The 23,511-nt window shown below is 39.5% G+C and overlaps 1 protein-coding gene across 1 annotated transcript in view; it reads right to left on the bottom strand.

Moving 5' to 3' along the window:
• The window catches only part of FBXL2 (F-box and leucine rich repeat protein 2), a 114,512-nt gene that overhangs the window by 16,964 nt on the left and 74,037 nt on the right, over positions 1–23,511 (bottom strand). Inside the window, 2 exon segments of the mRNA XM_082411866.1 lie at positions 197–292; positions 393–461. Coding sequence (XP_082267992.1) covers positions 197–292; positions 393–461 — 165 coding nt within the window.

Here is a 23,511-nt window from a genome sequence, read left to right as displayed (position 1 = left end):
GTGTGCAGTCCATCCCACAGAGAGTTTAGGACCAACTCTGAGCTTAGTAGCCCACAAGCAGTTCAGGGGAGAGAGACCTCTGTGACCCGAGTCGCCCACTTCCTGCTCCAATGGGACCGTGAGAAAGGTTTCAGACACACCAAAATGCTCAGAGCTTTGGGTATTTCTCATGACCACTAACAACAGGTACTCTTACCTGATCCCCTTTAAGGAGCTGTTTGTAATGGACACACAGGAAGTCAGATCCAGATGTTTCAGCTTGGAACAGAATCTGCTAAGGCTGTAACACGTGCTGAAAAAAATCAGACGCACTAAAGGTATTTTCAACCACCTTTCTCTCCCCTCACTCTCCCCACGGCCAACCAGTCACCAAAGTAATTTCCACTACTTACCTGTCAGTGATTTTTGTGCACCCATTGAGGTTTAAATGTTCAATGTTTCGGCAGTTCTGTGCAAAGGTCCTAAAACGAGAAAACATTTTAAAACTCCCTGCTAGTTGCTAGGCAGCCACTAGAGGGCATGTATAACCATTTACATTTACAACAATGCTCTTCAAAATTTTACTTTATTGCGGAAAGGATACTTAACGTGAGATCTACTCTCTTAACAAGTTTTTAAGTGTATAATATATAATTGCTGACTACAGCTACCAGTGTGCTTCAAACTCTGATGAGCACATGAAACAACTGAGGTTCTTCTCACAGTGCAGAATCTGATGGTAGATCTAGGCAAATTGCTTGGTAGTCTGCATTTCTAAGAAGCTCCCGAGCGAGACTAGTGCTGCTACTCTGGGGACACCACTTTGGGAAGCAAAGCCCTAGACTGACTACGTATCAGTTGAAACTCTTCTTCACTCAGATTTTGGCAGTCATCTGAGAGTAGAGGTCTCGCTCCCTGTTCCTTCTCCTCTGTAGAAAAATCAGCTGGCAGCAAGGGGGCTTGAGTCTTGTGCCATGCTGTCACTTGGTTACCCCAGGGCCCTTCTGGAGAAGCCATCTCTGGCCACTGATAGGGTCAGTAATTGATCAGTATCAAGAACCATCATTTACTGATGAGGACACTGAGCCATGAAGGGTGATATCCTCAATGATTTGTGGGTTGGCAGCAAGGCCAGAAGCAGAAAATTAAACATCCCTTACTCGCCACTTATTCCTTAACATATTCAGCAAGGACTGGCTCAGGTCATCTGCATTTTCCTGAAATATGGCTTCTGCAGTATCTTACAGGATTGAATCCTGATGCTTCCATGCATACCCCTAAGTCTCCAAAACCTGGCCTCAAACCAGATGTCACTCTTACCTGTTATTTCTGCTCTGCTATGGTACAGGGAAAGGGAACTCAGCCGGAGCCTGGTGGACTCCCTGAGCTGAGGATATGGAACCAAAAGTCTGAGCAAAGCAATCAGAGGTATCAGAGAAGAGTACAAGAATGGAGAAAATGTCAGAGATCTGCAGAGCGTTCCCCTCAGGAATTCAGTAGAGTACTAGTCAGAGTGCGCATGTGAGGAAATTACCCAAAGCCAGGGAAAGACTCAACAAGCAGCATTAGAGTGGACAACAGCCAGAGCTCACCCAGGGCCATGAATAGTACCCATTCCCACCACACAACAGTGAAAAATGTCATAATTTGTGGGGCACTGGGTAGAGTACTGAGAAGCGTCTGGCTTCAGGAGTGGAGTACAATTATCCCTAGACTAACCACTGCTTTGGTCCAACCTAACAAATTAAAAAAAAAAAAAAAAAAAAAAAAATCTCAAAGGAACTATGTCCAAGTAACTCAACTGCATCTCAGAACAAAACTCAAGTATATTTATAGGAATACAAAAATATTCTGCACCCAAAGTAACATTCACAATGTCTGGCACTGAACAAAAAATTACCATCCATTCAAAGAAGAGGGAAAATATATCCATAATGAGGAGGAAATTCAATCTATCAAAGCTGACCCAGAACTGACACAGATACTAGAAATAGCAGACAAAGGCATTAAAAGTTATCATAACTATGTTCTGTAGAATACAGTTCTATGAAGCTGGAGTGAAGATGTTACATTAAACATCTCATGTTTATTAAACATGTTATGTTTATTAAACACATTATATAGAGACATGAAAGATATAAAAAGATACAAATTAAACTTTTAAACATGAAAACCACAATGGCTGAGATGAAAATTTACTGGATGGGATTAACAGCAGATTAGACATTGTGGAAGAAAAGATTAGTGAACTTAAAGATACAGCAGGAGAAAGTATCCAAAATGAAATATGGAAAGAAAACAAGAAAAAAAGAACAGAGCATGAAAGAACTGTGGGACAGCTTCAAACAACCTAATGAACGTGTAAGTGGAGTCCCTAAAGAATGGGAGATAGAGTGCGGGGGGGGGGGGGGAATCTGAAGAAATAATGGTCAAAAGTTTTATGAAAATTATAAACCTACAGATCCAAGAAACTCAAAAAATTCCAAGCACAAGAAACATGAAGGAAAATCCACCAAGGCATAGCTTAACCAAATTGGTCAAAACCAGTGACAGAAAAAACATTAAAAGCACCCAGAGAAAAAAAGATATGCCTAATACAGAGGAATAAAATAAGGGTGATAGAAGATTTCTCACTGATAACAAAAAAGCAAGAAAACAGAGGAGTAGCATCTTTAAAATACTGAAAACAAAAACCTGTCAACACAGAATTCTATATTCAGCAAAAATATTTTTCAAAACTGAAGGGAAAATAAAGATTTTTTTCAGGCACAAGTGCTGAAAAAATTCATCAGATATGCAGTGCAAGAAATCTTAAAGAACATTCTTCAAGCAGAAAAAAAAATGACATAAGATGAAAATTTGTGTCTATACAAAGAAATGAAGGATACTGGAAATAGTAACCACTTGAGTACAGAGAGCCAATTTTTAAATTATTTAAATCTCTTTAAAAATAATTGACTGTTAAAACAAAAATACTAACAATCTAGTGTGGATTTCATACCATATTTGGAATTTTAAAGTGGATGGCAATAACAGCATGAAGGCTGAGCAAAGGAAAATGGAAGAAAGATGTAATATAATTTTAGGGTAGACTATAATAACTTTAAAATCTACAATATAAACTCAAAAATAACCACTAAGATTACAAAATAATGAGTTATAGCTACTAGGCCAAAAAAAAAAACAGGATATAAAATGTAATCATAAAAAATACTCAACCTAAAAGAAGGCAGGGCTTCCCTGGTGGCACAGTGGTTAAGAATCCACCTGCCAATGCAGGGGACACGGGTTTGAGCCCTGGTCTGGGAAGATCCCACATGCTGTGGAGCAACTAAGTCCATGCACAACTACTGAGCCTGTGCTCTAGAGCCTGCAAGCCACAACTACTGAGCCCACACACCACAACTACTGAAGCCTGTGTGCCTAGAGCCCATGCTCCACAAGAGAAGCCACTGCAATGAGAAGCCCTCGCACTGCACTGAAGAGTAGCCCCCACTTGCCGCAACTAGAGAAAGGCCTGTGCGCAGCAATGAAGACCCAATGCAGCCAAAAATAATTAATTAATTAAAAAATATATATATATGTTACAAGAAGGACTTCCACATTAAGAAACTAGAAAAAAGAAGAGCAAATGAAACCCAAAATAAAGGAAATAATAAAGACCAGAGAAGAAATCAATGAAGTAGAAAACATAAAAACAATGAAAAAAACCAATGACATCCAAAGCTGGTTCTTTGAGAATATCAATAAAATTAATAAACCCCTAGCTAGACTGACCAGGAAAAAAAGACAAAAATTACCAATATCAGAGAAATTTACTCATCTTTACTCTTTAAAAATTGGTATTAATGTCAGTAAAAAATTCAAAGAATATATATATTGCAAGAGGCACTATACAATCATTGTGATTTTTATTAGACGTGGCAACTACTTTCATATAGTAAAATCAAAAACAAAAAACCAACCAAAGTTACCCAAATCAAGAATAAAGAAAGGAGATATCACTACAGATTTTACAGATATTAAAATGATAGTAAGAGGGTATTACTCACAACTTTATGCCAAAAGTTCTAGAACTTCGGTGAAATGGACAAAATCTTTGAAAGGTAAAAACTACACCAAAGCTTACTCAAGAAGGAATAGAAAACCTGAATTCTATACATATTAGAGAAATAGAATTTGCAGTTAAAACCCTTCCACAAAAGAAACATGCAGGCCCAGCTGGCCTCAATGGTGAATTCTACCAAACATTTAAGAAAAACAATACAAATTCTAAATAAACTTTTCCAAAAACACTGAAGAGGAGAAAACACATTTCAACTCATTCTATAAGGCCAGTAGTACCTTGATACCTAAACCGGACAAAAATACCACAAGAAAAGTAAACCACAGAACAATATCCCTCACAAACACAGAGGTAAAAAATTTTAACAAAATTTTAGCAAATAGGATCCAACAACATGTTAAAAATACAGTACGTGACAACTCAAGAGGGACTTATCTGAAGGGTGGAAGGTTGGTTTAACACTGAAAAATCAACCAATGTAGGAAGAAGGGGATCAAGATGGCGGAGTAGGAGGATGTGGAGCTCACCTCTCCCCATAACGCATCAAAAATACGTCTACGCGAGGAAAAATTCTCACAGAAAACGAACTAGAAACTGGCAGAACTCCTAAATAACCAAAGCTGCAAGAAAAATCTCCATGTAACTGGGTAGGACAAAAAAAAAGGCAGGGGGCACAGGGTGGGGGGAGGGCATCAGGTAGGGATCTGCACCCCTGGGAAGGATCTGAAAGGAAGAGAAAGTCCACACTGGTGGACCCTTGCCCTGGGGAGGGAGCAAGTCGACTCACAATCTGGGCATCCCAGGCCTGGGGTCTTGCAAAAGGAGACAAGCCCCCTTGCCTGTTGGGAATCCACTGAGGCAGACAGAAGGGCTGGAGTAGCCTAGTCTCTACTTGTGAGGAGTGTGCACGTTCTGGCTTGCTAACAATCAGGGTGGAGAGAGCCTTGCACTGGCGGCTGCTGCCTTGCTGCACTTCCCAACCTGAAGGGGCGAACACCTCGGCCCTGCTCACTCCACGCCACAGCCTGGCGTGAGATCTGGGCAAAGGTTCGGTCTAGCTATGCAGACACACACCTAGGGTGTGATCCAGGCAGAGCGGCAGATACCGCTGTCAGCAGTCACATAGGGCAGCGGGTCTAGCTGCGGCAGACACTGCACGTGCGCACGCTGGGGAGCACTACAAGAGTGTGCAGCAGCTAAGTGCTGAATCCCAGGCAGACAGGCCCTGGGCAGCAGTGTGCAGCATTTCATTTTCCAGCAAGAGCACTCTGACTCCACCCAAGGCCTCCACCTCTAGCTTCGCCCTAGATCTGGGGCAGACAGGTCCTGTGAGAAGACTACCACAGAGGCAGCCCAGATCTCAAGTGGCAGCACAGCCACCTCAATTCCTGCAGCCACAATGCCCTGGCCCCGAGCCCCAGCCTATTCCACACCATGGCCTTGCACTAGATCTGGGATAAACACAACAGAGAAAGGGATGCAACCTTGGGCCGCTTCAGAGCGGAACTGCCGATGCCTACACAGGTGGTACACAGGTTTGCTGTGACCACACAGGCCTCACCTGCTTCAGCAATAAGCTCCTTTGGCGCAGGACATGCCCTCAAGGACAATGGAACCTGATCAAACCTGACCCTCAGAGTTTCTACTCCAACATCCGGGGAGCAGACCCTGCCCTCGACAGGGTAGTGACAATGATAGAGCAAACAGAAAGCCCCGCCTCACATCCAGCACAAGCTCAAGACACTGCAACACCAAACACAGCCCCTCTCTGTGTTTGCACCCTATCAAGGGTATACCACCCAGCACACTCTGAGGAAAGATGTGGCTGGCATCCATACCAAAGCCGGTCCTCACACCAAAAACACTGGACACAAACTGTCTACACACAGATGCTCCCACATAAAAACAGCCCTTCAAAACCACAGTAGATGTTTCTCCTAAATTCATAGAGACAAAGAAAGTCAAGTAAAATGAAAAAGCAGAGGAACTACTACCAATTAAACAGTGACAGAAATCTCCTGAAAGAACAAATAATGTCTACTAGACCCCAAGTTCAAAAAGGAGATAATAAAAAAGACGAATCAAGAAGGATTAGCAATAGAAATACATAGCAAGGTCACTGTAACAAGGAACTAGAAACTATAAAGATGAACCACTCAAAAGCAGACAATTCAACTGCTGAGAAAAACCAATCTAGAAACAATGGAGAGCAGACTAAAAGACAAAGAAGAATAAATAAGTGATCTGGAAAACAGAATAATGGAAATCACCCAATAGAAGAGCAGACAGAAAGACAAATGAAAAAAACTGAAAGCAACATACAAGATCTATGGGATAATATAAAGCATGCCAACCTACACATAATAGGGGTTCCGGAAGGAGAAAAGAAAGAGAGGGGGATGGAAAATGTATTTAAAGAAATTATGGGAGATTGGATCAAGATGGTGGAGGAGTAGGACGTGGAGCCCACCTTCTCCCACAAATACATCTACATGTGGAACAGTTCTCACAGAACATCTACTGAACGCTGGCAGAAGACCTCAGACTTCCAAAAAGGCAAGAAACTCCTCATGTACCTGGGTAGCGCAAAAGAAAAAAAAAAGAGAGAGAGAGAAAAAATCGAGACACAACCTGCACCCCTGGGAGGGAGCTGTGAAAGAAGAAAGGTTTCCACACACTGGGAAGTCCCCTCACTGGGGAGATCAGCTGGGACAGAGGGGGAGCTTCAGAGCCTTGGAGAAGAACGCAGCAATTGGTTTGCAGAGGGCAAAGTGGAGAGAGACCTGCACAGAAGGTCAGTGCCACCCAGCACTCCCTAGCCTGAGACGCTCATCTGCTGGGGCAGGAGAGGCTGGGTGCAGAGGCTCGGGCTTCGGAGGTCAAATCTGGAGGAGAGGACTGGGGCTGGCTGCATGGAGACAGCCTGAGGGGGCTAGGGTGTGGTGAGACACAACCAACGAAGTATGGGAGGAGGCCTGGGCCCACCAGAGAGGCAGGGCGCAACTGTTGGGGGGCAAGCAAAGGGCAGGCCACCACAGGAGGTTATTTCTCCATGAGCTCCCTCAGGCAGCAGGGCACCACCTACATGAGCTCCAGGGGCTGGTGTGAGCCACCGCACTGCCATCTCCGACCCCAGAGGCAGGCGCAGACCGCTGCTGCCACAGAGGGTCCCATGACCAGGCACCAACTCCTGCCCCCAACTCCCTGGGAGTAACCATGACCACCACCGAGGGTACCGCAACCCAGTGCCAACCACTGCCCTCCCCTCCCCAGGAGCGAACACAGCCCGCCACCGCTGCCACCAAGGGTCCCGCGACCAAGAGCCAACCACTGTCCCTGCCTTCCTGGAAGCATGAATGGAACACGCACCTGCACACCCCCTATCAAGGGGATAACAACCAGTGCACGTGGAGGAAAGAGACAGCAAGCATCCAAACCAAAAACAGCCCTCACAGCAAAAAACTACTGAACCTACACAAGCTATGCAGGGATGCTCCTGCATACAAACAGCCCTCCAAGACCACAGCAGATAACTGCTTCTCCTAAACTCACAAAGTAAGAGAAATATAAGCAAAATGAAAAAAGAGAGGAACCATTCCCAGTTAAAAGACCCAGAGAATTCCCCTGAAGGAACCAACAATGAAACAGACCTCTTCAGTCTAATAGACACTGAGTTCAAAAAGGAGCTAATGAAAATACTGAAGGAATCAAGAAAGGCTACTGACAGAAATGCAGATTACTGCAAAAAGGAACTAGAAACTATAAGGAGTAGCCAAGAAAAATTAGAAAACTCATTTGCCAAGATGAAAGCTGAGCTCAAGGCACTGAATGGCAGAATAAATAATGCAGAGGAAAGAATAAGTGATCTGGAAGATAGAATAATGGAAATTACCCAATCAAAACAGCAGACAGCAAATGAAAAGAAATGAAAGCAATATGAGACCTATGGAATAATACAAAGCATGCCAATCTATGAATAATACGGATTCCAGAAGGAAAAGAAAGAGAAAAGGGGATTGAAAATCTATCTGAAGAAATTATGGCTGAAAACTTTCCAAACCTAAAGGAGGAAACAGATATCCAGATATAGGAAGCATGGAGGGTCCCAAACAAGATGAACCCAAACAGACGTATATCAAGACATATTATAATAAAAATGTCAAAGTTAAAGATAAAAAGAAGATTCTAAAGGCAGCAAGAGAAAAACAAAGAGTTAATTACAAGGGAACCCCCATAATGCTACCAGCTGATTTCTCTACAGAAACACTGCAGGACAGAAGGGAGGGGCAAAATATATTCAAAGTCTTGAAAGGGAAAAATCTGCAACCTAGAATACTCTACTCAGCCAGATAATCATTTAGAATAGAAGAAGAAATAAAGAATTTTTCAGACAAGCAAAAACTAAAAGAATACAGCAATAATAAACCTATCCTAAAAGAAATATTGAAAGGCCTTCTCTAAATAAAAAAGAAACAAGTAGATATAAGAAGGAGGAAATCATAATTGGAAAGTAAATCACTTAAATTAGCCAGTATACAGATCAAAAAGAGAAAACAAAACCAAAAACAACTGTGAAAGCGATGATAAATACAAGGAACAGCAAAAGGATAAACATGAAGATGTGAAAACGGACATCAAATTCATAAAAGGTGGTGAAGGAGAGTAAGAATATGCAGATTCCTTTTTTTTTTTAATGTATTTGCGCCTATATGACTATCAGTCTAAAGCAAGCAGATATAGGAAGGGGTTAACATACTTGAAAAACAGGGCAACCACAAATCAAAAACATACAGTAGATTCACAAAAACCAAAAAGAAGAGAACACAAGCATGAAATAAAAGGAAATCATCAAACCACAGAAAGAAAAACAAAGAGAAAGGAACAAAGAAGAAACAAAGAATCAACTGGAAAGCAAGGTTTAATATGGCAATAAATACATATGTATCAACAATTACCTTAAATGTCAATGGACTTAATGTTTCAATCAAAAGACACAGAGTGGCAGAATGGATCAAAAAAAAAGAAAAAGCCTAAAATATGCTGCCTACAAGAGACCCACCTTAGGGCAAAGGACACACATACATTGAAAGTGAGGGGATTGGGCTTCCCTGGTGGCACAGTAGTTAAGAATCCGCCTGCCAATGCAGGAGACATGGGTTCAAGCCCTGGTCAGGGAAGATCCCACATGCCACAGAGCAACAAAGCCCATGCGCCACAACTACTGAGCCTGCGCTCTAGAGCCCGCCACAGCTACTGAAGCCTGCGCGCCTAGAGCCTGTGCTCCGCAACAAGAGAAGCCAACACAATGAGAAGCCCGTGCACCGCAACAAAGAGTAGCCCCCGCTCACCACAACTACAGAAAACCATGCACAGCAACAAAGACCCAACGCAGCCATAAATAAAATAAATAAATAAATTTAAAAGAAAGTGAAGGGATGGAAAAAGATATTTCATGCAAACGGAAATAACAAGCAAGCGGGAGTTACAATATTCATATCAGACAAAACAGACTTTAAAGCAAAGGCTATAAAGAAAGATAAGGAAGGACACTCCATGATGATAAAAGGATCGACACAAGAAGAGGATTTTACACTCGTCAACATATATGCACCTAATATAGGAGCACACAAATACATAAAACAAATACTAACAGACATAAAAGGAGAAATTGACAGGAATTCAATAACAGTAGGAGACTTTAACACCCCACTCACATCAATGGACAGATATTCTAGACAGAAAATCAATAAGGCAACAGAAGTCCTAAATGATACAAAAGACAGATAGACTTAATTGATATTTTCAGGACATTACATCCAAAAACAAACAAACAAAAAACAGAACACCTTCTTTTCAAGTGCATATGGACTGACCACATACTAAGGCACAAAACTAACCTCAACAGATTTAAGAGTATAGAAATTATTTCAAGGGACTTCCCTGGTGGCGCAGTGGTTAAGACTCCACACTCCCAATGCAGGGGGCCTGGGTTCGATCCCTGGTCCAGGAACTAGATCCCACATGCATGGTGCAACTAAGAGTTTGCATGCTACAACTAAGGAGCCCATGTGCCGCAACTAAGGAGCTGGTGAGCCACAACTAAGGAGTCCGCCTGCCGCAACCAAGACCCAACACAACCAAATAAATAAATAAATAAATAAATGTATATTTAAAAAAAAAAAAAAGACAAGTCTCTCACCCTTAAAAAAAAAAAAAAAGAAAAGAAAAAAAAGAAAGAAATGATTTCAAGACTCTTCTCTGACCACAATGGCATGAAACTAGAAACTGACCACAGGTTTCATTGTGACAAGGGGCACAAAACTTGTGGCCTTCCTATGAACAAATACCAAACATGTGTTCCCCTGCACCTCCATGTGGCTGCTGGGCAGGACCAGTGGGACAGGGCTCAATACTGCAAGAAAAGCTACAGTATTTAGTGGGGGAATTTGCCACCTAGAGCCGTGGTTCATGTATGGGCAGGTCATGAGTGGTCTTATAAACATAAAGGCTTTGAACCTCTCTTTTCAAGGAGAAAGAAAAAAGAACAATAGATTCCAACTATATGCCATTCTGGAAAAGGCAAAACTATGGAGACAATAAAAACATCAACGGTCACCAGGAGTTTGGGAGAAAGGGGAGATGAATACACAAAGCGTATAAGGTTTTATGAGCAGTGAAAGTACTTTGAATGACATTATAATGATGGATATATGTCATTATACTTTTGTCCAAAATAGAATGTGTAACACTATTCACTTCATTAAAGTGAACCCTAAGGTGAACTGTGGACTTTGGTGGGTATGATGTGTCAATGCAGTTCATCCCTGTTTTTTTTTTTTTTAAAAAGTACCACTCTGTTGATAATGGCTATGCATGTGAGGGGAGTGGGTATATGGGGAATTTCTGCACCTTCCTGTCAATTTTGTTGTAAACCAAAACTGCTTTAAAAAAAAGTCTCAAAAAAAAAATTAACACTCAGGGTAGACGTTTTTGGCAAAACATTTGTTTCACTTTTAAGTATACATATTATATATGTATGTGTGTTTGTTGGATTGTGATGTAAAATGTATTTTTTAGATCAGAACAGTTTGCAGGCCACTGTAGTTAAATTATACTGGCAAATAAAGGCACAAATTAACCTCAAAAAACAAAAAAAAGAAAAGAAATCAACCACAGGAAAAGAAATGAGAAAAAAATGATTACATGGAGACTAACAACATGCTACTAAAAAACCAATGGATCAACGAGGAAATCAAAAAGGAAATTAAGATACCTTGAGACAAATGACAATAAAAACACAACCACACAAAATCTGTGGGATGCTGCAAAAGAAGTTATTAGAGGGAAATTCATAGAGATACAGGCCTTCCTCAAAAAACAAGAAAAATCTAAAATAAACAACCTAACCTACCACCTAAAAGAATTAGAAAAAGAAGAACAAACAAAACGTAAAGTCAGCAGAAAGAAGGAAATACTAAAGATCAGGGAAGAAATAAATAAAATATAGATTAAAAAAACAATAAAACCAAGAGCTGGTTCTTTGAATGGGTAAACAAAATTAACAAACCTCTGGCCAGGCTCACCAAGAAGAAAAGAGAGATAACCCAAATAAACAAAATAACAAATGAAAAAGAAGAAATCTCGACTGATACCACAGAAATACAAAAAACTCATAAGAGAATACTATGAACAATTATATGCCAACAAATTTGACAACCTAGAAGAAATGGACAACTTTCTAGAAACATACAGCCCATAAAAATTTAATCAAGAAGAAACAGATAATTTGAACAGACCAATCACTAGGACTGAAATAGAATCTGTAATAAAAAAAAAAAACCTCGGGCTTCCCTGGTGGCGCAGAGGTTGAGCATCTGCCTGCCAATGCAGGGGACACGGGTTCGAGCCCTGGTCTGGGAAGATCCCACATGCCACGGAGCAGCTGGGCCTGTGAGCCACAACTGCTGAGCCTGCGCGTCCGGAGCCTGTGCTCCGCAACAAGAGAGGCCACGATAGTGAGAGGCCCGCGCACCGCGATGAAGAGTGGCCCCCACTTGCCACAACTAGAGAAAGCCCTCGCACAGAAATGAAGACCCAACACAGCCAAAAATAAATTAATTAATTTAAAAAAAATCTTCAAAAAAAAACCTCCCTAAAAAGAAAAGTCCAGGACCAGATGGCTTCACAGGCAAATTCTACCAAACATACAAAGAAGAATTTATACCGAGTCTTCTCAAACTCTTCGAAAAGATTTAAGAGGAGGGAACACTCCCAAAGACTTGTGATGAAGCCACCATCACCCTGATACCAAAACCAGACAAAGGTATCACCAAAAAAGAAAATTACAGGACAATATCAGTGATGAATATAGATGCAAAAATCCTCAACAAAATATTAGCAAACCAAATTCAACAACACACAAAAAATATCATACACCACGACCAAGCGGGATTCATCCCAAGTTCACAAGGATGGTTCAACATACGCAAACCAATCAATGTAATACACATTAACAACAACAACAAAAATCAAAAACCACATGATCATCTCAATAGATGAGGAAAAAGCAATTGACAAAATTCAACATCCAATCATGATAAAAACTCTTACCACGGGCTTCCCTGGTGGTGCAGTGGTTGAGAATCCGCCTGCCAATGAAGGGGACACAGGTTCAATCCCTGGTCCGGGAAGATCCCACATGCCGCAGAGCAGCTAAGCCCATGCGCCACAACTACTGAAACTGTGCTCTAGAGCCCGTGAGCCACAACCACTGAGTCCGCGTGCCGCAACTACTGAAGCCCGCGTGCCTAGAGCCTGTGCTCCACAACGAGAGAAGCCACCACAATGAGAAGCCCACACACTGCAACGAAGAATACTCCCTGCTTGCCACAACTAGAGAAACCCACGCACAGCAACAAAGACCCAACACAGCCAAAAATAAATAAATAAATAAATTTATTAAAAAAAAAACAAAACTCTTACCAAAGTGGGTATACAAGGAACATATCTCAACATAATAAAAGCTATTTATGACAAACCCACAGCCAATATAATACTCAACAGTGAAAAGCTGATAGTCTTCCTGCTAAAATCTGAAACAAGGATGCCCACTCTCATCACTTCTATTCAGCATAGTAATGGAAGTCCTAGCCACAGCAATCAGACAAGAAAATGAAACAAAAAGTATCCAAATTCGAAGGGAAGAGGTAAAATTGTCACTATATGCAGATGACATGATACTATATATAGAAAACCCTAAAGACTCCACACAAAAACTACTAGGTCTAATAAATGAATTCAGCAAAGTAGCAGGATACAAGATTACCATTCAGAAATCGGTTGCATTTCTTTACACTAACAATGAAATATCAGAAAGGGAATGTAAAAAAAACCACAATACCTTTTAAAATCACACCCCCCAAAAAAAAATACCTAGGAATAAATTTGACCAAGGAGGTGAAAGACTTATACACTGAGAACTATAAAACTTATACACTGAGAACTATAAAACATAATAAAGGAAATTAAAGAGGATTCAAAGAAATGGAAGATATCCTATGTTCTTGGACTAGAAGAATAAATATTGTTAAAATGGCCATACTACCCAAAGCAATCTACAGATTTAATGCAATCCTTATCAAATGACCAATGACATTTTTCACAGAACTAGAACAAATAATCCAAAAATCTGTATGGAACCATAAAAGACCCAGAATTGCCAAAGCAATTCTGAGGGGGAAAGAAAAAAAAAAAAAAAAAAAGCAGGAGGCATATCTCTCCCAGACTTCAGACTATACTACAAAGCTACAGTAATCAAAACAGTGTGGTACTGGTATAAAAACAGACATATGGATCAATGGAACAGAACAGAGAGCCCAGAAATAAATCCACACACCTATGGCCAATTAATCTCTGACAAAGGAGGAAAGAATATAAAATGCGAAAAAGAAAGTCTCTTCAGCAAGTCATGCTGGGAAAGTTAGACAGGTGAACGTAAATCAATGAACTTAGAACACACCCTCACACTATGTACAAATATAAACTCAAAATGCCTTAAAGACTTAAACATAAGACATGACACCATAACAAGAGCATAAGCAAAACATTCTCTGACATAAATGTTTTCTTAGGTCAGTCTTGCAAGGCAATAGAAATAAAAACAAAAATAAACAAATGGGACTGAATCAAACTTACAAGCTTTGGCACAGCAAAAAAAAAAATAAGACAACCTACAGAATGGGAGAAAATATTTGCAAATGATGCAATCATCAAGGGCTTAATCTCCAAAATATACAACAGCTCATACACTCAACAACAAAAAAAAAACAAACAACCTAATCAAAAAATAGGCAAAAGACCTTAACAGACATTTCTCCAAAGAAGACATACAGATGGCTAGCAGGCATATGAAAAGATGCTCAACATCACAAACTATTAGAGAAATGAAAATCAAAACTACAATGAGGTACCACCTCACACCAGTCAGAATGGCCATGATTAAAAAGTCTACAAATAACAAATGGTGGAGAGGGTGTGGAGAAAGGGAACCCTCTTACACTGTTGGTGGGAATGTAAGTTGGGGCAGCCACTATGGAAAACCGTACAGAGGTTCCTCAGAAAACTAAAAATCAAATTACCATATGATCCAGCAATCCCACTCCTGGGCATACCCACAGAAAACTATAATTCAAAAAGGCACATGCACCCCTATATTCATAGCAGCATTATTCACAATAGCCAAGACATGGAAACAACCTAAATGTCCATCAACAGATGAATGGTTAAAGAAGACATGGTACATATATACAATGGACTACTACTCAGCCATAAAAAAGAATGAAATAATGCCATTTGCAGCAACATAGATGTAACTAGAGATTATCATACTAAGTGAAGTAAGTCAGAAAAACAAATACCATATGATATTACTTACATGTGGAATCTAAAATGTGGCACAAATGAACCTATCTAAAAAACAGAAACAGACTCACAGACATAGAGATCAGACTTGTGGTTCCCAAGGGGGATGGGGAGAGGGAGAGAGATGGACTGGAAATGTGGGGTTGGTAGATGCAAACTATTACACTTAGAATGGATAAACAACAAGATCCTACTGTATAGCACAGGGAACTATATCCAATCTCCTGGGATAAACCATAATGGAAAAGAATATTAAAAAAAAAAGAATGTGTGTGTGTGTTTGTGTGTATATAATATGTATGTATGTATATATGTATGTATGTATGTATGTATAACTGAGTTACCTTGCTGTACAGCAGAGATTGACACATTGTAAATCAACTATACTTCAATAAAAAAAAAGAAAGAAAGAAATTATGGCTGAAAACTTCCCAAACCTAAAGAAGGAAACAGATATCCAGAAACCACAGAGGGTCCCAAACAAGATGAACCCAAACAGACCCACACCAATACATATAATTAAAATGGCAAAAGTTAAAGAGAGGATTCTAAAGATAGCAAGAGAAAAATAAAGAGTCATTTACAAAGGAACCCCCATAAGGCTATCAGTTGATTTCTAGCAGAAACATTGCAGGCCAGAAGGGAATGGCATGATATATTCAAAGTCCTGAAAGGGAAAAACCTGCAACCTAGGATACTCTACTGACCAAGCTTATCATTTAGAATAGAAGGAGAGATACAGAATTTCCCAGACAAGCAAAAACTGAAAGAATTCACAATACTAAGCCTACTTTAAAAGAAATATTATAAAGGATCTTCTCTAAATAGAGAAGCAAGAAAGCTATACAAAAGAGAAAATCACAATAAGAAAGGCAAATATATAAAAAGATTGAAGATCACTTAAATAGATTAGTACACAGATTAAAAAACAATCAAAACATTTTGTAGAAGCAATTATAAATACAATAAAGAGTAAAAGAATAAGCATGAAGATGTAAAATAGAACATCAAAATCACAAAATGTGGGGGAAGGCAGTATAAAAAGGTAAATCTTGGGAATTCCCTGGCGGTCCAGTTGTTAGGACTCCACACTTCCATTCGAGGGCGCACAGGTTCGATCCCTGGTCCAGGAACTAAGATCCCGCATGCTGCACGGTGCAGCCAAAAAAATTAAATTAAATTAAATTAAAATTAAAAAGTAAATCTTTTAGAATGTGTTTGAACTTGTATGACTATTAGTTTAAAGCAAGTAGATATAGTTATGGGTCAGCATACTTGAACTCCAGGGTAAACACAAATCAAAAATATACAGGAGATTCGCAAAAAAACAAAAAGAAAGGAACTCGGCTTCCCTGGTGGCGCAGTGGTTGAGAATCTGCCTGCCAATGCAGGGGACACGGGTTCGAGCCCTGGGCTGGGAAGATCCCACATGCCGTGGAGCAACTGGGCCCGTGAGCCACAGCTGCTGCTGAGCCTGCGCGTCTGGAGCCCGTGCTCCGCAACAAGAGAGGCCGCGACAGTGAAAGGCCCGTGCACCGCAATGAAGAGTGGCCCCCACTTGCCACAACTAGAGAAAGCCCTCACACAGAAACAAAGACCCAACACAGCTAAAAATAAATTAATTAATTAATTAATTTAAAAAAAAAAAAGAAAGGAACTCAAGCATACTACAAAAGAAGAACATAAAACCACAAAAGAAGAAGAAATGAACAAAGAAGAACTACAAAAACTGGAAAACAAGAATTAAAATGGCAATAAATACATACCTATTAATAATTACTTTAAATGTCAATGGGCTAAATGCTCCAATCAAAAGACATACAGTGGCAGATTGGATAAAATGTAAGAACCTACAATACGCTGCCTACAAGAGACTCACTTCAGGGCGAAAGACACACACAGAGTGAAAGTGAGGGGATGGAAAAAGATATTTCATACAAATGGAAATGACAAGAAAGTGGGGGTAGCATACTCGTTTCAAACAAAATAGACTTTAAAACAAAGGCCATAAAGAAAGACAAAGAAGAACATTATATAATGAGAAAGGGTTCAATACAAGAAGATATTACACTCTTTAACATAAATGTACCCAACACAGGAGCACCTAAATACATAAAATACTAACTGACATAAGGGGAGAAATGGCCAATAATACAATAATAGTAGGAGACTTTAACACCCCACTGACATCAATGGACAGACCATCCAGACAGAAAATCAGTAAGGAAACAGAGGTCCTAAATAACACAACAGAACAGTAGAACTTAACTGATATCTACAGGATACTACACACACACACACCCAAAGGAATACACATTCTTTTCAAGTGTGCATGGAATATTCTCTAGGATAGATTACATACTAGGTCACCAATAAAAGCCTCAACAAATTTAAGAAGATATAAATTATTTCAAGCATCTTTTCTGACCACAACCAGACACTAGAAATCAACCACTGAAAGAAAAAATAAATGAACAAATACATGGAGACTAAATGACATGCTACTAAAAAAACAGTGGGTCAACAATAAGATAAAGAAATCAGAAAATACCTTGAGACAAAAGAAAATGAAAACACAACCTACAAAATCTATGCGACACAGCAAAAGCAGTTCTAAGAGGGAAGTTCACAGTGATACAGGCCTTCCTCAAGAAACAAAAAAAATCTCATATAAGCAAACTAAACTACCACCTAAAAGAATTTTAAAAAGAACAGACAAAAACCCAAAGTCAGGAGAAGGAAGGAAATAACAAAGATCAGAGAGGAAATAAATACAATACAGATTTTTTAAGAAATAGAAAAGATCAGGGACTTCCCTGGTGGTCCAGTGGTTAAGACTCCACACTCCCAATGCAGGGGGCCCGGGTTCGATCCCTGGCTGGGGAACTAGATCCCACACGCATGCCGCAACTAAGAGTCTGCATGCCGCAACTAGGAGCCTGCATGCCGCAACTAGGAGCCTGCATGCCACAACTAAGGTCCCACGTGCCACAACTAAGACCCAGCACAGTCAAAATAAATATAAATAAATTTTTTAAAAAAGAGTTCTCATCACAAGGGAAAAAAAATTTTTTTAAAGAAATAGAAAAGATCAAGAAAACCAAGAGCTGGTATTTTGAAAAGATTATTAAAAAATTGATAAAACTCTAGCCAGTCACCAAGAAGAAAAAGAGTGGACCCAAATAAACAAAATAAGAAATGAAAGAGGAGAAATAACAACTGATACCACATAAATATAAAAAATCATAAGAGAATACTATGAACAGTTGGATGCCAACAAATTCAACAACCTAGAAGAAATGGAAAAGTTTCTTAAAATATGCAGCCTGTCAACACTGAGTCAAGAAGAGACAGATAATTTGAACAGACCAATCACTAGAAATGAAATAGAATCTGTAATTTAAAACAACAACAACAACAACAACAAAACCTCCCTGTAAACTAAAGGCCAGGACTGGATGGCTTCACTGGGGAACTCTACCAAACATACAAAGAAGACCTTATGCTGATCCTTCTCAAACTCTTCCAAAAGACAGAAGAGAACACTCCCAAAGTCATTCTATGCAGTCACCATCACCCTGATACTAAAACCAAAGACACTACACAAGAAAAGAAAATTACAGGCCAGTATCTTTGATGAATATAGATGCAAAAATCCTCAACAAGATATTAGCAAATCAAATCCAACAACACATAAAAAGGATTATACACCATGATCAAGTTGGATTCATTCCAGAGTTACAAGGATGGTTCAACATATGCAAATCAATCGACGTGATACACCACATCAACAAAAGACAAAAGCCACACGATCATCTCAAAAGACGCAGACAAAGCATTTGGCAAAATTCAGCATCATTCATGATAAAATAACTCTTACCAAAGTGGGTATATGGGGAACATATCTCAACAAAATAAAGAACATTTATGACAAACCCACAGCCAACATAATACTCAATGGTGAAAAGCTGAAAGACTTCTTGCTAAATTCAGGAACAAGACAAGGATGCCCACTCTCACTTCTACTCAACATAGTATTGGAAGTTCTAGCCACAGCAATCAGACAAGAAACGAAAGGTATCCAAATTGGAGTGGAAGAGGTAAAACCGTCACTATTTGCAGATGACATGATGCTCTATGTAGAGAAGCTTAAAGTCACCACATAAAAACTATTAGAACTAATAAATGAATTCAGCAAGGTAGCAGGATACAAGATAAATATACAGAAATCTGCTGCATTTCTTTACATTAACAATGAAATACCAAAAAGAGAAAGTAAACTAAAAAATTCCATTTAAAATTGCATCAAAAAAAAAACAACCTAGGAATAAACTTAGCCAGAAAGTGAAAAACCTATACGCTGAAAACTATAAAACATTAATAAAGGAAACTGAAGATAATTCAAAGAAATGGAAAGATATCCCATGCTCTTGGATTGGAAGAATTAATACTGTTAAAATGGCCATACTACCCAAAGCAATCTACAGATTTAATGCAATCCCTATCAAAATACCCATGACATTTTTCACAGAACTAGAATAATCCTAAAAATTATATGGAACCACAAAAGACCCAGAATTGCCAAAGCAATCCTGAGGAAAAAGAACAATGCTGGAAGCAGAAGCATAACCCGCCCAGACTTCAGGCTATACTACAAAGCTACAGCAATCAAAACAGTGTGGTACTGGCACAAAAACAGACATACAGATCACTGGAACAGAATAGAGAGCCCAGAAGTAAACCCATATACCCACAATCAATTAATCTATGACAAAGGAGGCAAGAATATACAATGGGGAAAAGACACTCTCTTCAACAAGTGGTGTTGGGAAGCTGGACAGCTGCATGTAAATCAGTGAAGTTAGAACACTCCCTCATACCATGCACAAAAATAAACTCAAAATGGCTTAAAGAATTAAATATAAGACATGACACCATAAAACTCCTAGAAAAGAGCATAGGCAAAACATTCTCTGACATAAATTGTAGCAGTACTTTCTCAAATAATTTTCCCAAGGCAAAAGAAGTAAAAGCAAAAATAAACAAATGGGGCCTAATCAAACTTATAAGCTTTTGCATAGCAAAGGAAACCATGAACAAAATGAAAAAAACACCTACGGAATGGGTGAAAATATTCGCAACCGATGTGACCAACAAGGGATTAATTTCCAAAATATACAAACAGCTCATACAACTCAATATTAAAAAAAATAACAAACATTACAATAAAAAAATTGGCATAAGACTTAAATAGACATTTCTCCAAAGAAGACATATACATGGCCAAAAATCACATGGAAAGATGCTCACATCACTAATTATCAGAGAAATGCAAATCAAAACTACAAGGAGGTATCACCTCACAGTGGTCAGAATGGCCATAATAAAAAGTCTACAAACAAGGAATGCTGGAGAGGGTGTGGAGAAAAGGGAACCCTCCTACACTGTTGGTGGGAATGTAAATTGGCACAACCACTATGAAGAACAGTATGAAGGTTCCTTAAAAAACTAAAAATAGAGCTACCATATGATCCAGTAATCCCACTCCTGGGCATATATCTAGAGAAAACCATAATTAGAAAAGATACATGGACCCCAATGTTCATGGCAGCACTATTTACAATAGCCAAGACACGGAAGCAACCTCAATGTCCATCGACAGAGGAATGGATAAATAAGATGTAGTACATATATACAATGAAATATTACTCAGCCATAAAAAAGAATGAAATAAGCCATTTGCAGCAACATGGATGGAGCTAGAGATTATCATACTAAGTGAAGACAGACAAAGACAAGTATCACATGGTATCACTCATATGTGGAATCTAATTAAAAAAATGATACATGAACTTATTTACAAAACAGAAACAGACTCACAGATTTCAAAAACAAAGTTATGGTTACAAAAGGGGAAATGTGGAGAGGAGGGATAAATTAGAAGCTTGGGATTAACGTACACACACTACTATATATAAAATAGATAACCAACAAGGACCTACTATATAGCACAGGGAACTCTACTCATTATCCTGTAATAACCTATATGAGTAAAGAATCTGAAAAAGAATGAATATATGTATAACCGAATCACTTTGCTGTACACCTGAAACTAACACAATATTTAAACCAACTATACTCCAATAAAATTTTTTTTAAAAAGGCATTGAGGGCTTCCCTGGTGGCGCAGTGGTTAAGAATCTGTCTGCCAATGTAGGGGACACAGGTTCAAGCCCTGGTCCAGGAGGATCCCACATGCCGCAGAGCAACTAAGCCTGTGCGCCACAACTACTGAGCCTGCGAGCCACAACTACTGAAGCCCGCACTCCTAGAGCCCGTGCTCCACAACAAGAGAAGCCACTGCAATGAGAAGCCCGTGCACTGCAATGAAGAGTAGCCCCCACTTGCCGCAACTACAGAAAGCCTGCGCTCAGCAACAAAGACCCAACGCAGCCAAAAATAAATTATTTCATTCATTAATTCATTAAAAAAAAGGCATTGATCGGAAACAAGAAAAACTATCTTCACTTACAGGTGATATGACTGTCTACATAGAAAATCCAAAGTAATCAACAAAAAAGCTACTAAAACTAATGTGAGTCTATTCAGGTTGCAAGATAAAAGATTAATGTACAAAAATCAATTATATTTCTATTTACCAACAATGAACAATCAAAAATTGAAATAAAAAATGTCATTTACAATAATATTTCATAACACTTAGGGATACATATGACCAAAGATGTGCACAACTTGTGCACTGAAACCTGCAAAGCATACTAAGGGAAATTTAAAGACACCTAAATATATAGAGAGATATACCAGGTTTATGGGTTGGAAGGCTCAGTAATGTTAAGATGTCAACTGTCCCCAGATTGATCTATGGATTCACCATCATCCTAATCAAGATGCCAGCAAGCTTTTTGTAGAAACTGACAGAAGATTCTATAATTTATATAGAAATGCAACGAATCTAGTCCAGCTAAAACAAATTTGAAAATGAATTAAGTTCGAGGACTAATAAAACCTGATTTCAAGACTTATTATAAAGCTACAGTTATCAAGACAGTGTGGTTTGGTGTAAAGATAGACAAATAGATCAATGGAAAATACTGAGAGTACAAAAATAGTCCCATAATTATTTGGACAAATGATTTTCAACAAAGCTGCAAAGGCAATTCAGTGGGAAAAGGGTGGTCATTTCAACATATGGTGATAGAACTGAACATCATACACAAAAAAAGTAAGTATCAGGGCTTCCCTGGTGGCGCAGTGGTTGGGAGTCTGCCTGCTGATGTGGGGGACACGGGTTCGAGCCCTGGTCTGGGAGGATCCCACATGCCACGGAGCAACTGGGCCCGTGAGCCACAGCTGCTGAGCCTGAGCGTCTGGGGCCTGTGCTCCGCAGCAGGAGAGGCCGCGATAGTGGGGGGCCCGTGCACCGCGATGAGGAGTGGTCCCCGCTTGCTGCAACTGGAGAGGGCCCTCACACGGAAGCGAGGACCCAACACAGCCAAAAATATAAATAAATAAATAACTAATATTTTTTTTTAAAAAAAAAGTATCAATCTATACCTCACACCATATACAAAAATCAACTCAAAATGGATCATAGGTCTAAACTACATAACTTCTGGAAACACAGGAGAAAATCTTTATCACCTTGGGTTAGGCAAAGATTTCATATGTAATACCAAAAATATGATTCATAAGAAAAAAATTGATAAATTGAACTTCATCAAAATGAAAAACTTCAAGACAGTTAAAAGAATAAAAAGGTAAGCCACAGACTGGGAAAAAAATATTTGCAAAACACATATCCGATAAAGGATTTGTATTCAGAACATATTAAGAACTCTCAGAATTCAGTGGTAAGACAACATACAATCTAATGAAAAAAAGGGCAAAACAACAACCAAACATTAGAACAGACATTCCAGCAAAGAAAATATATGGATAGCAAAAAATACATAAAAAGACACTCAACACTCATTAGTCATTAGAGAAATGCAAACTAAAACTACAATGAGATACCACTGTTCACATCCCTGGGAATGGCTAAAATTACAATAACTGACCCACCAAGTACTGGCAAAGACGTGGAAGAACTGGAAGTATCATACACTCTGGCGGGAATGTAAAATGGTACAATTTTTTGAGAAACACTTTGGAAGTTTCTTTTGTTTTTTAATTAACTGATTGATTGATTGATTGATTTTTGGCTGTGTTGGGTCTTCCTTGCTGTGCGCGGGCTTTCTCTAGTTGCAGTGAGCAGCGGCTACTCTTCACTGCAGTACGCGGGCTTCTTATCGTGGTGGCGTCTCCTGTTGCAGAGCACGGGCTCTAGGCGCACGAGCTTCAGTAGTTGTGGCACGTGGGCTCAGTAGTTGTGGCTCACGGGCTCTAGAGCGCAGGTTCAGTAGTTGTGGCACACGGGCTCAGTTGCTCTGCAGCATGTGGGATCTTCCCGGACCAGGTCTCAAACCCGTGTCCCCTGCATTGGCAGGCGGATTCTTAATCACTGCTCCACCAGGGAAGCCCTGGAA

The sequence above is a fragment of the Balaenoptera physalus genome (assembly GCF_965194825.1).
Source record: "Balaenoptera physalus genome assembly, chromosome: 11".
NCBI lineage: Eukaryota > Metazoa > Chordata > Mammalia > Artiodactyla > Balaenopteridae > Balaenoptera > Balaenoptera physalus.
The sequence above is the reverse complement of the archived record's forward strand: the minus strand, read 5'-3'. Positions and strand labels throughout refer to the sequence as shown.